We start from the raw sequence: 14,300 nt of genomic DNA, 5'->3' as shown, positions 1-14,300 counted from the left end.
ATATATAAATAAATAAAAATCACTATAATATATAAATAAAAAATATTTATCACTATTATATATAAATAAAAAATAAAATCGCTATAATATATAAATAAAAAATAAAATCACTATAATATATAAATAAAAAATAAAATCACTATAATATTTATCACTATTAATATAAATAAAAAATAAAATCGCTATAATATATAAATAAAAAATAAATCACTATTAATATAAATAAAAAATAAAATCACTATAATATATAAATAAAAAATAAAATCACTATATATATAAATAAAAAATAAAACTATAATATTTATCACTATTATATATAAATTAAAAATAAAATCACTATAATATATAAATAAAAAATAACATTACTATAATATTTATAACTATTATATATATATAAATAAAATCATTATAATATTTATCACAATTATATATAAATTAAAAATAAAATCATTATACTATTTATCATTATTATATATAAAAGTAAAATAAAATCACTACAATATTTATTAATATTAAAAAATCACTATAATAAAATCATTATAATATTTATTACTAAAAATAAAATCACTATAATATTTATGGGACCCACACATTTTTCAACTACTTACTCAAAAGTCAACAACTCAACATACTTCACACATCCAAACAACTCAAAATACTCTCAATGGGACCCACAAACTCACTCCAATCTCTACTCATAACTATTCACAAACATTCTCAACACTTCTCAACACTTTTCAACACCCAAACGTACCCTAAGTGTATGGAATCTTGAACAACCAAATAAGGTTAAAACCTTCTTATCGAGGTTTTGCAATGGTATATTACACACAAAGCAAGCTCTTAAAAAGAAACGTGTTTTACAAGATGCGACCTGTGATCTATGTAGACAGAGAGAAGAGGATAGTCTCCATGCATTAATCACACGTCACCATGTTAAAAAAGTTAGGTAGCTAGTCTATCCTTGGTGGCTTCAATTGCTAGTAAGTGATCAACAGAGTTTTGGGCTTCTCATTTTAAGCATGAAGCAGACTTTTCCTAGCAAGGATTTGAGCGAAGTCTTTACAGTTGCCCGGGGATTGTGGTATAGAAGAAATGTATTCATTCACCAACAACATCTTGATCCAACAATAGCTGTTCATGAGGCATTATGTCTGGTGGAGAGTTTTAGGAAGGTGCAGCTCTGTCAGCCAATTATAGAAAGGGTAAAAAAAAATACTCCTATTAGGCGGAAACAGCACATGGAATTCTCAAACTCAAACTCAAACTCAAATGTTGATGGAGCACTCTTTAGAGAGCAGCAAGAATCAGACGTAGGCGCTTTCTTGTGAGAGGAGGAATGAAAGTTTTAGGCCTCGTTTGCATAGTTAGTTGAGTTGAAATAAGAAATATGTTAATAATAGTGAAATAATTTGAGTTAAAATTTTTATTGGATTTTGCCAAATAAGAGAAAAAAAAAATTGAAAAAATTATTATAAAGTTAAAAATATTGTTAAAAGATAATTTTTTAATATAATTTTTATTTTGAGATTTGAAAAAGTTGAATTATTTTGTGTTTTACATGAAAGTTTAAAAACGTTATAATGATTAAATGAAAATGTATAAAAAAATTTGAAAAATATTTTTGTTTAAATAGTATTTAAATGTTCATTTGAGATGAGATAAGACCAAGTGCTTATCCAAACGGGGGCCTTAATGGCTGCATGCATATTGGAGTATTGTGAACAGGAAGTTGAAACCATTTAGTATTAAGAGGTTTGCAGTTAACCACCCATCTGGGCATCCTCCAATAATTATAGAATCTGATTCCTTGATTAAAATTAACAAGCTGAAGACATGCCCCTCTAAAATGTCAATGCAAGAAGCCACTTTTGATGACATCCTTTTAGTTGGCTACCTTCTTTCCGAGTTATGTTACATGCAGTCGTGAAGTTCGTAAACGCCGCACAATCGTTTTGAAAAATAATAGAGTCCACTATTAAAAAATTAATTTTCGTTTTTCAAGTGGATCTTGTATTTACTCACTTTTTTCAAAGGAATTGAGCGGCACTTGAGCACTCCACGACTACAAATATCATTTCTCTGTTTTCTATATATTTAAAAAAAAAAAAAAAAACAACTCATGGGATGTTTCTATTCCACCATGTTGGAATGCTTTCTTTTCCATGAGTTTGTGAAATCGTGTTTTTCTTCCTTTTCAAGTTTTTGTGAAACGGATGCAAGTGACACTGACAAAAGCTAGCACAAATATAGCAATATGCAAGGAATTTAGGATATACCAATGGGAACTGCTCAAAGTTATACGGTGTAAAATGGGGAAAACGAACCATCTCTGTCCCTCTCTCCAGTTCTGTGGCATATTTGCAAGCAGTTCAGTTCATTTCTTACGGGTGTGCGACGTTTCACAATGCAACCAGAGCAATTAACCACAGCCAAGAAAGATAATTTCAGCAGAAAATGATCATAACTTCCTGAAAAATAATCTCAACTAATCAACTTTATTCTTGTCTTGATGAAGAACTTTAGTTGTTAGTAAGAAGACTGCAAAGCTGACCACTTTAGTTCTCTGCAGGCAATGAATCTGATCTGCAGATGTCACCCCGACAAAGAGGGCATACCCTGCACACCATATACAAGTAAGCATGTTATCTCAGTTGTTTGTTATGTCACCATGTTGGGTTAGGAAAAGTGGGCACACGGGTTCTATATTAGCACTCAATCCTGTTAAGTATACTCGGGACAACATTCTGTTTTTTTTTTTTTTTTAATATTGGCATTGGGTGTCTGAGTCTACTCGGGACAGCAATCTTAATAGATTTCAATTATTTATAGAGGACTTTGTCAAAGGAAAGATTATAAAAATAAAGGCTGAAGCTTATCACATCTCTCTTTAAGACTTCCATGACATGTTCTGGTCTATTTTATATGAAACTGAAAATTTTCTAATCAAGCAAGCAAATGAATTTCATTGTTAAGACGGAAGAGGGAGGCAGGCTAGAGTTGGTATTGTTATTAAGACCACAATGTGGCTAAAGAAAAGGAAATATTGAAGACTCAGCCGTAGTACATTTATTGCACTTGACCGTACAGGTAAAAAAATTTCATAACCGTGCAAAGATACAACATAAGAGGTAGAAACCAGAGCAAAATCATTACTTGACCATGCTGAAAATGTAGCTAATGGAATCCATTTTCCCATTTGATCTAAAGTACTTTCATTTATCAATAAAAAATAGTACAATCTCTCATGATATATCTACTATGTTTTATCTATGTCTCACATCGGACGAGACCATATGTTCCAAAGCATTTATAATGTCTAGTGTTTGCTGGGTGTATTCCATGTATACTCTGGGCACTTGGGCTATGCCTACTGTTTTTTGGATTAATAAAATTTTACTATTACCTGTAAAGAAAAAAATGTTCTGAAGCATTTCCTCATCTTCTTTTTTTGATAAAATAAGAACAATTTTACTGAGACAAGTAAATAGGCATAGCCTAATTACACAGGAAGTGAAAGCGCAAACCTAATTACAGCTTCTCCTTATTTTTCTTGGGAACAATCAGGAAGTGAAAGCGCAAATCTGTCTCTGATACCATTTGTTATAAACCCACTAAGTAGAACTCACCCTTCAAAACTAGCTTACAAGAAAAGGGTGCCTAGGGGCTTATAAACCATCAACCAATCCCATACTTAGTCGATGTGGGATCGTAACACAGTCCACCCAACAAACACCATAGGGCAACTTAATCCATATGCCTGATAAATTCACAAGGGTTCAAAGATGAACCTAACTGGAAACCTAATGTAATTGAAAATTCGCTTGTCCTCAGATTAACCATGGGACAGCTTCCACTGTACATGTTTTCCAGTGTCTCAATATACTTCACCGATATCCTCGTCGTGCTTTTTTCTTTTCCTTGAGCAAAAACATTCTCTGTATAACTTTATTTTTTTTAAACAAAGAAAAACCACTACAATGAAAAAGGATTACATATTTACTCTTCTAGGCCAACAAAAATCGAGTTTTTGAGTTTCATGGTCTGAAACAACCACAGTACAATGGCACTCACTCAACAGTATGGTCGTATAAAAACTTGCATGTATGTGTGTTTATTTATATTGTTAGTCATATATGTAGAAAATGCTAAAAGAAAGGACCAATCTCGTACCTGTGGATCTCCTTCAGCCACTTGTCTATACATGTTCTATGGTATTCATGGTGGCAAGGCAATATCCGCAAGCTGTCTCCTTCCTCATATTCCACAAGGCATATATAACATCTAAAAGCCACCAAAATCAGAAGGCAACTTGAGATAATCCAGCATAAATGGCTAACTTAAACAGAGGTTCCAATCAAACTAAATTAAATTGAAAAAAACAATAAAGAAGTTGTGTAGAATAAGTCATGCTCAGAAGTGTAGCTTAAGCATAGGCCTCCCCCTCCAATGATAATAATGTCAAAACCACTACCCTACAAAAGCACGATTGAACAAGAGCAACTTAAGAACTCCCAAATCTCCTTTCAAAATTGGAAAACAACCTTGGAGCAGTTTTATAGGTGAAATCTGAACACTTCACCTATCCCAGTCCAAATGATGTCTTGTGTAGCATCTCTATTTGATTTGCCACTCTAGAAGAAAGTGAAAATAGTGACAGGAAATATGTAGGCAAACTAGACAAGGTACTCTTGATCAAAATGATCTTACTACCTTCATAGAAATCCTCTTCCAACCAGCCAATAGTTGTCAACCTTCTCAATCACATCATCCTAAATAAACTTGGTCTGAAAGAGACTTTCAAAGGGAGGCCGAAAATTTTCACAAGCAAAGAGGATACCTCACATCCCAATATACTGGTCAAACTATCAACAACAAAACATTGCCGTAGGAACCAATTCTGACTTGTCAAATTTACTTTTAACCAAGAAACAGCTTCAAAACATAAAAAGATGGCCTTATTACAAGCCAAATTCACTTTCAATACTCCATTCCTTTGGGTGGCTTCTATAGAGTTTGATGTCATACTTTTATTGGCTCTGTTTTCTATTTTATGGTTAAGTATTCTTCTGGTATACTTCTCACATACTTGAACTACACCTTTTGCATTTTTAATAGTCTTTGATTATCTAAAAAAAAAAAAGTAGTCATAACCCATTGATCAGTTGATAGCACCACTTCATAAAAAAAGATAATGAGGCCAGGATTGTACCAGGATCACCCCAACCAAAACCCTATTTAAGTGACTAATCAAGAGCTTATTAGACAAGCATATCAACTGTATCAGCACGGCTTTATTAGTACTTCACAATATTCAACCACCTCCATCATAGATATTTAAAAACCAAACAGTAAACTTGAAACTTACTGGGCAGCCTCCTCGTTCTGATGTTTTTTCAACTTGGAGTATAATTTGACAGGCAAAGACTCTACGACTTCATTAGGCGCAGGGACAGATCCAATTGAAGATACAGAAGGCCGGGAAGATAAAACCACAGATTGCTGGTGAATTTCATCCAGAACCTAATTAAAATATGTAAAGAAGATTCAACTGGTATAAACAATACCAAAAATGGCCATTATAAAAGGTAATTACTTATCAGTATTACCTCAAATAAAGCTTCAGCTAACATAACAATTCTTGATATGCTAGCTCTAGCACTTCCATCATCATTTACATTGGCATCACGGTTACCAATCCGACATGTACAACGACCTGTTCTATGTTGACCAGATAAAATACAAGACCTCTCATGTCCAGACAGGTTCTCAAAACGACTCCCCAATCGCTGAAGAGCACGAACCTACACCATGAAATCTGAATCACTGTTCTGAAATCAAACACATATAGTGATCGACAACCTTTAAATTGCACAACAGCATAAATAAGTTTAGTTGGAAACTAAGCAGAGTCCAGTACATAGTATGCTTAGACTGACCATTGAGATCAATGTAGGGCTTAGTTATGTCCCTAACGGGGCTGTCAAAAGGTAGGCACCTCTAAACCAACACGTATGGAATATATCCTGCTAGTAATAATATACAACTATTCTCAAAACTAAACATAGATTACAAGCATGATGACCATGATCTAGTTATGTCTTCCTCACTTTAGCAATGTCAGGAGGCCACAAATAGCTCATACAGAAACTTTACACACCTGAGATCGTATTCTTCTTCTCCGTTCAAGGAAATTTGGTCTATGCTCAAGTAGATCATGGTACCTGCCTTCTCCTGGCTGTGAAGTTTCCAACTCATGATCTTGGATGCTGAATAAAGACCTAGATGTACCGGAGGTTGTTGGAGTTGTTATGGCATCACTTTCAGATACCAATTCCCTAGTCTCACCCTCCATGACCGATCTACGACTGCCCTGATTAGAATCCCTCACTTCTCTCTCTAGTTGCAATGGACAAAATGTCAAGTCAGACAATGATGATCGACGAAGAACCCTGTCACGAAGTCTTCCAACACTAAGTGTCCGACTGAAACGAACATTCCGTTCAACTGGCTCACGAGCTCCAATCCGCCTATCAGAATTTCTAGTCTCAACACTCTCAGTTTCATTATGAATTCTTGGTGAATACAAGTTAACTTCAACCCCATTTCTTGTACTATCACCATCATTGGCCACATTGTGGATATAAGAAACCATCTGATTCTCTCGCAAATTTTCAGAAACACCAGGTGCTGGACAATCTAACATCAAACTACCAGTAGCCTCTTCATAACATTGTGTGGATGTTCCATCAATTAGTGATGCAGGAAGCAAGTGACTACCTTGTTGAGTTTCTGTTCCAGGAACAAACCTGCTGGCAGGTCCTGCTCGTAGATGAAGCTCATCTTCATCATTCAATATTGATAGAGTTGAGGAAGAAACAGGATAAGACCTTGATGACCCTAAACTGGTTGCTCTGCTGAGTCTGAAGCTTGCATTACCAGGGATAAAACTAAAGCGAGAAAGGAAACGACTTGAAGGGTTCAAGGATTGAGTAGATGAAGCTCGGGTAGAGCTGCTACCAGTTCTGGATGCCATATCAGAAATGCTTGCTTGACCCCATTCATCAAGATCAATATTAGACGATAGACAAGGCAGTTCATTTGGTTCATCAACTTTAACCTTTTGGTAAGAAACAGTTTTTATCTCATCTGAATTCGTTTCGGCTCGATTTAAACATGGACCCATACCCTCACCATTTTCTTTCTTCCCAAAATTACACACCTGAATGATTTACAGATCATGTATAAGTCGTTCAGGAAACCAATAATGGTTAAAATTTCCTAACAAGTACTAATAGTATAATACTACCATGCATAGCAACATAAGGGTTGGGTCCCACGAAACTTAACTAAATAATTACATGTCACAGGTAAGCCCTTAGATAGTTATTCAAAAAACAGTGTCACTATGCGTATTGCCCACTGTCACCTCCGGAGTCCAACCTCTGAAAAAACGAAATGTCTTTCATTTTGTGATAAGTGAATTGCCTTTTTTAAAGTAAATAATAATCAACAAAAAAGGCAGGAAAAAAGGAAATGTCACATAATTCTGTGCCTAAAAAGGCTAAGACTTTAAGCAATTTCTGAAAGTGTTAATTTGCCTAAAAACCCAAATCCCTATCTTCACATCAATTGACCAAAAAAAAAACTAATGTTTGGGACCGTTCATATTACCGACTGAAGTATGTTTAAGTTATAAATTCCGAGACATTATTACTAGTGAAAATTTGTGCACATTTGATCCATATAACTAACTGATTAGTTACAGTATTCTGATCTTCGTATCAAAGAAATGAAGGATTCGCTCTCTGGCAGAATCATTTACATATAACTGTAGTTTTTCGAGAGAGCGTAAGAAAGTTATATAGGTCTTCCCTTGGACCTAAAGTCCATCACATTGAACATACTCTAAAGTTTAAGAGTCACCCAAAAAAGATCTAAGACGAAATGTCTTATCTCAAAAGTAGATTCGGTAAGATGACATTCAGAGAAATCGATTTCTCTATCGCAGAAATTTTCGTTATGCTAAAAATGCTACACGAACGAGTACCCAAAAGAGAAAGTATATTGTTTAAAAAAAAAACAGAGAGAAAGTACATAAAACAACGCTCCGACGTAAACAATCAAAGTCGAAGCAGCAACACTGAAAGAGAAACAGAAGGGGCAAAACGGGGAACCAAATGAAGGACCTGGTGGTCGACATTGCCACGGTTGCGGGATTCAGATGGCGTCCCGAGACAAGAAGACTGGAAAACTCTGCGGCCTCTCGACCGAGCCCTTCGGACGGTACCCGACGACGAAGAAGAAGAAGTAGAAGACGATGTCATGGTAGAACCGGAAGACGGCTTGCTTCGGGCCGATCCCATCTCCCTAACTCTCCAAATTCTTTGACGCGCTCAACTGAAGGGGCGTATCCAATTACAGTTTTAAGATCTAGCAGTAGGAAGTAGGTAAAGAGAGAGTTGATTTGAGTAAAGAGGGTGGGGATTTAGGTGGTGATGGCATTGGCCAAAGAATGAGACAAAGCAACTCGCAGAGAGAGAGAGAGAGATAGAGAGAGAGTGGCTATGACAATGAGGGGTTTCTTTTAACCAAAGGAAAGTAGAGATGTCAGATGTGCATTTAAATCGAAAGAAAGAAAGAAAGAAAGAAGGAAGAAGGGAAAAATCGGAAGGGATGGTGGGAGAGTGGGGAGGGCGTTTTCTCTGGCAGTTCCAGTCCGCCTCGGTGTCTGGGAAAATATTTTCAAACCGAACACACACTCTCTCTCTCTCTCTGTTGGCTCGTAAAACCATAACACTATTGTTGGCCTCTTTCATAATTCTAGTTCTACGCGTGCCATTGAGCCTTTCCCCTTCCTTTAAAAAAAAAAAAAAAACTACTTTAATATGCATAAACTTTAATGTTTTAAGCTGCATATAAATATTAAATTGGGTTGAATTAAATTAAATTGAATTGATAAAATATTATTAAAATATTATTTTTTAATATTATTATTATTTTAATATTTAAAAAAATTAAATTATTTATTATATTTTATATTAAAATTTAAAAAAATTATAATAATAAATTAAGATGAATTTAAGAACTAAATAAAGCCTCTTTTATTTCATTATTATTTATTTTTTTTATTATTATTTTATTACTACTATTTAATATTAGTAAATATTTTTGTAAAAATAAATAAACAAAATATTTTTTTATGTATTAATTCCCATGTCATGCAACGTCATATCATATTTTTCTTAAAAATTTATTTAATTTATTATAACGAGTTATATTAATTTATAAATTTGATTTTTGTGAGATCTACGTATCAATCTAATGTGTGTGTATATATATATATATCACGTTAAGATTTGTGAAAATTGGTAAGCTGGGTGATGTTAGGATGTAAAAGAAATTTTACACTAGATGTTGTATCTTTGGAAAAGGAAATTTTATTTATTTATTGAAATATCATATCTGATTTTAGAGATGGTTAACAAGTACAGATAAGAAAAGATTTATTAGAAATAGAAATCTTCTTGTTATTCAAAAAATATTTGAATCGAAGTTGAATATTTTTTTAAAAAAGAAAAACTTAAAGACAAAAATTGGAAACCAAACATGATTAGCTTTTGGAGTAAGTGCCTCCACAATCGATGGTTTTCTAAGGCTTAGAAACTACATCATTATTCTATATCATTATTCTATTTCATGATGTTCTGAACATTACATCTTTTACTAAAATTTGACCTAAAGTTATTAAACAATGTCATGACAATCAAATAGAACAATGATGAAGATGGCCGTGTAGTTTCTAACGTGTGTGTGTATATATATATATATATATATATATATATTTAGATATATATTTCTCCATAATTTATATTCTTAAGTCCCGTTTGGATATAAGAAGTATTGTTTCATCTCATCTTATCATTATAATTTTTCTAAATTTCTATACAAAATATGATAAACAATTCAACTTTTTTAAATCTTAAAATAATAATAATATTTTATTTAATTTTTAATTTTCATCTTAATTCATCTTATCTCAACTCACTATCCAAACCGCACATTAAAGTTAGAGTATTTTTTTCTTTTATAAATTTTTACTGCATATCAACTTTATTTTGAATAATAGATATTGTTGATGAAACTTCTCGAACCTAGTAAACCCCTCTCCACTGTCATCTACAAAACAAAGGAAGTCAAAAAATCGATGCTTGAAGTTTAGATAGGAACACTCCGATATCTTGAACTTAGGCAACTAACTTAAGTATTTTTAGGAAATTTAGGTGTTACCAAAATTGGCTAATTGGGTTGCTTTCTAGGCATAGTTACTTAGAGTTTTATATTTTGAGAAATTTTATTTACAGTCCTCATTTGGAAACTGTATGTGCAAGCCCTTCATTAAATGAAAAAAAAAATCATTTTAATAAAAATATTATTGTAATTTTAAAAAAATTTAAAGATAAAATTAACTAGACTTACAATGCAGTCCTCATTTAAGAAATGTACGTAACATTACTCTTACATTTTAGTGGAGACCTCTTGGTCTTAATACAAGTTCGATAGGCCTATGGGGCTTATCGCTAGTTATCCCTACAATTGCTCTTTAATCTCCTTGTCACTTACAATAGAAATATGATATGAGAATAAAACAAGTTAGCAACATGGTCTGGTCTTTTCAAATCACTTTATTCCTTCAACCTATAACTTCAACTAGGGCTGCTACCCGCACTCCTTGAGAGGGCTTCTGTCTGGAGGTTGGGGGCGGATTGGCCCTTGTTGGCCTCAATAAGTTCAGAACTTATTTCTAGACTATTTTTTTTTATCCATAATCCATTTTTTGAACCTAATTAACCAAAACATGATTTGAATAACAATTAAATACATAAAACATAAAATTAAAACTAAATACATAGAACATAAAATGAAATGATCTCTAATTAAGTTACTAAGCTCTAAGTTCTAACTAATAATTCTAAGTTATTACAAGTACTATAGACTATTACACATTAATCTAAAACTATTACAATTTGTCAAATAAATTGAATGAATAATAATGTTTCAAGAATTGAACATCTTAAGAAATAGTAAACCAAAGTAACGATATGAACATTAGCTCAATGAGATGGTTACTCCAAGTGGTAAGTGACATTATAAAATCTGAAAAAAAAAAAAAAAAAATATGAATAACAATGTTTAAAGAATCGAAATACATATTAAAAAAGTAAACAAAAGTAACAATATAAACATAAACTTACAGCCAAATGAGATAGTTACTCGAAGTGACAAGTGACATTATAAAACCTAAGAAAAAAAGAAAAAAAAAATGAGAATGTGAAATTATGAATTAATAACGTTATATAAATATGTTAGAAATTACAAATAATTAACTAACAAAGTTAACAAATTAATGGTGTTATCAAAGTCAAATTGCAGTTGATGTAGATTGGGACGGGAGTTGTCACTACAACATTTGAATTTGAAATTAATACGTTGAATAAATATAACACAATCTAATATAAACAAAGCAAAATAATGAATTAAGAGCGATTATCGCTTCCAGGCTAATCAATATCACCCTCCTTGTAGCTCTCCTCAAAGTCTATCGACTCCAAAACAAGAATGACTACTATTTTTTCCAATTCTGAGTGCAAATAAAAGTATCCATAGTGCTATGAGGCAATGAACTCCGAATATGCGCCTTCGGTGCTAAATGTAGACTCTGAGGCTACGGTAGAAACATAAATGGCCAAAACATTGTAGTTATCTCTCCAAAGATGAGATACTTAATGAAATTAACCTCCCACAAAGGTAAGATATAAAATTGCACCGTATATAACTGTATGTATACCGACAAGTATCTATCCAAGTCCAATGTCCATCTAAATTCTTCCAAAGCTCGAGGGTCTCGACATACCTCTCACCCCACTTTTCTTTTTTAGCCTATCAAATTCTAGAGAAAGCGATGCGGTAGATGGTGGAAATGTTATATTAACACCCCTGAATGCTGCAAACTCTTCATACAATCTATTGAGGGCATCCTTAACCCTTGCCACAAGTTGATCTACCCATGACTTCCTGTTAGTGCTTTCCAAACAGAATGTTATGCCATCAATTTTATACCACGGGTCAAGAAAAATAGTCACATATAGGAAAATGTTGATTCTGCTTAAATATCCCCAATACTTCTCATACTTGAGCCTCATGCTCAATGCCATAATCTGTAAAGTAGGATCATCACTCTCGCACATTTCATTCAATTGCTCTTTCACATGACAAACTTTCTGACAATATTAATTGGATATAATATACAAAGACCCAGAATGGTGCATCTCACCTCATAGAAAAGTCTCATAAATTCTACAACAATCCGCATAATATCCCAATCATAATTGGTGCATGTGACGCCCACAATTCCCGCTTGAGATGAAACGGAGACTTAAAGCGTCGGGACATGCAACAGTAGGTTACATACTCCCATTCATGACAGCTAATATGCAATGCATTCTAGTATGCAACTAGAAGTATGCAATAATCGCAGCGGAAATAAAAGGTTAAGGTGAAAAATATGTCAGAATAACTAAAACATCTCAACTTCATTAGATAATCATCATGTTCGAAATACTAAAGTAGCATAGACTTATATACAAAGTCATATCATTCTCTTAATGCAAACTAAAGCATAAAGGACTTGGGTTATGAACATCAAAATTAAGTCCAACTTCCTCTCCAAATATGACTCATCCTCAATCATGCGAATCCAGTGCTCCATCAATCTCGTTCTGGTTGATTCCTGACACAAGTTCTATCATTCCGAGTAGAATGATAGTGATCTCATAAAATGGTGAGATTTACGTGAAATCTCAGTAAGTTAAACAACTAACCAACACAAAGATAAATCAATCATAAAAAATGATAAATATGCGATGCATGAGATGCAAAAAATCAGTATACATGTCTTCCATCCAGATTCCTTAACATCTTTAAAAAAGAACGAAGACACGGGTTTTTACTCAGTAAGTAATTTCGTCATCATTTTTGAAAAGACATAACTTCTTCATAAAAATTTCATCATAGATTTTCTTCATCATAGACTTATATCATTATCTTAATTAATAACATAACGTATAGTAATGTTACAGTTCCCCATATGCACTGTGAGTATCTGCCAGTGACCATATATAACTTATGTTGAAATTACATTGTCTATAGACTCGTTCTCAATATATTGGTAAATATAACATAACATCATCAAAATCATAATGTGTACACCTACCAGTGTTAGGTATCATAACATATTGACTTCACTCCGGTATTTTTTAAAGATAACGCATTCGAAGCCTCTTGACTGTTCTTCGTCAACCCAGTAGTTACCACTCCATTATTAAACACTCCAGAATGAACATATGAGTTTCACCAGGATAATTTCCCATCCTGCCCTTTGGGGTCATGACAAAATGATTTTCATGCTATGCTTAAAAAATATATATATTTTTATGACATGTGTATATGTAGTAAATTTCATACAAAAATGACACTTAATATGTAACATGCAAAAATGGTGAAAATGCTATATGTTATGTAAGTATGCACTCGATGTGTCATATTACATGATAATTTATGCTCAAAATGATAATTGAAGAATAAATAAAATATTTATCAATAATTCATAAGAAATTTATCAATGTGTAAGTTAGAGACCAACTTACAAACTTCTGGAAAAATTCAAAATTAGCGTCGTAGCTGCGTAAATCGTGTGTATACTAAGTTAGAGTTAATACTCCTATGGATAGGTTTAAAATCAAAGGTTTCAAAAAACTTGGGTATTCACAAAAATAACCCTAGACTTTAAAAAATTGTTATTTAGGTCTTATATTTTTACTAATTGCAAACGAACTCTAAATTTAACCAAATTTCATTGATTTCATATTTTTGGCATTCTAAAACCCTATATGCCCTTAGATTTTCAAAATTCAAAGTGGAACTTGTCCAATTAGTCCTAATTCGTGGCATGCATCCTAGTTGATGCCTATGTGTATTTTCAACTATCGATCCCTATGAATGCATGCATATGAGATTTTCTTTAATCACTAATGATCACCAACATCTTTAGGGACATTATGAAGTCTAATCCTTGAGTAATCAAATTCATCCCAACACTTAATCAAAGCTAAGAAATCATTAATCACCAATATGTTTAAAACTTATTCATGCTTGATAATCAAAACAAGATAGATTTAAAACCTATCATGACATGCTTCTAATAAAAAATTTAACCTTCCATAATCATGTTAGAATAATTA

The 14,300-nt window shown here is 32.9% G+C and overlaps 1 protein-coding gene across 3 annotated transcripts; it reads right to left on the bottom strand.

Moving 5' to 3' along the window:
- Positions 1-2,179: 2,179 nt before the first annotated feature.
- Positions 2,180-8,760, bottom strand: LOC108980169. Of its 3 annotated transcripts, XM_018951019.2 has the most exons (7): positions 8,190-8,760; positions 6,161-7,222; positions 5,610-5,804; positions 5,369-5,523; positions 4,174-4,284; positions 2,555-2,619; positions 2,180-2,471 (listed from the first exon to the last, which is right to left on the bottom strand). In XM_018951019.2, exons 1-6 carry the CDS (start codon positions 8,364-8,366, stop codon positions 2,559-2,561), a joined length of 1,761 nt encoding a protein of 586 aa, XP_018806564.2. In that variant the 5' UTR covers positions 8,367-8,760; the 3' UTR covers positions 2,180-2,471; positions 2,555-2,558. The 3 variants fall into 3 exon arrangements, with proteins under 3 accessions (XP_018806564.2, XP_018806563.2, XP_018806565.2); XM_018951018.2 differs by having other exon boundaries at positions 2,180-2,619; XM_018951020.2 differs by having other exon boundaries at positions 2,180-2,619; positions 5,369-5,502.
- Between the last annotated feature and the right edge of the window lie 5,540 nt (positions 8,761-14,300).

This window comes from Juglans regia, chromosome 2, assembly GCF_001411555.2.
Source record: "Juglans regia cultivar Chandler chromosome 2, Walnut 2.0, whole genome shotgun sequence".
NCBI classification, from domain to species: Eukaryota; Viridiplantae; Streptophyta; class Magnoliopsida; order Fagales; family Juglandaceae; genus Juglans; species Juglans regia.
This window is presented reverse-complemented; position numbering and strand designations above follow the sequence as displayed.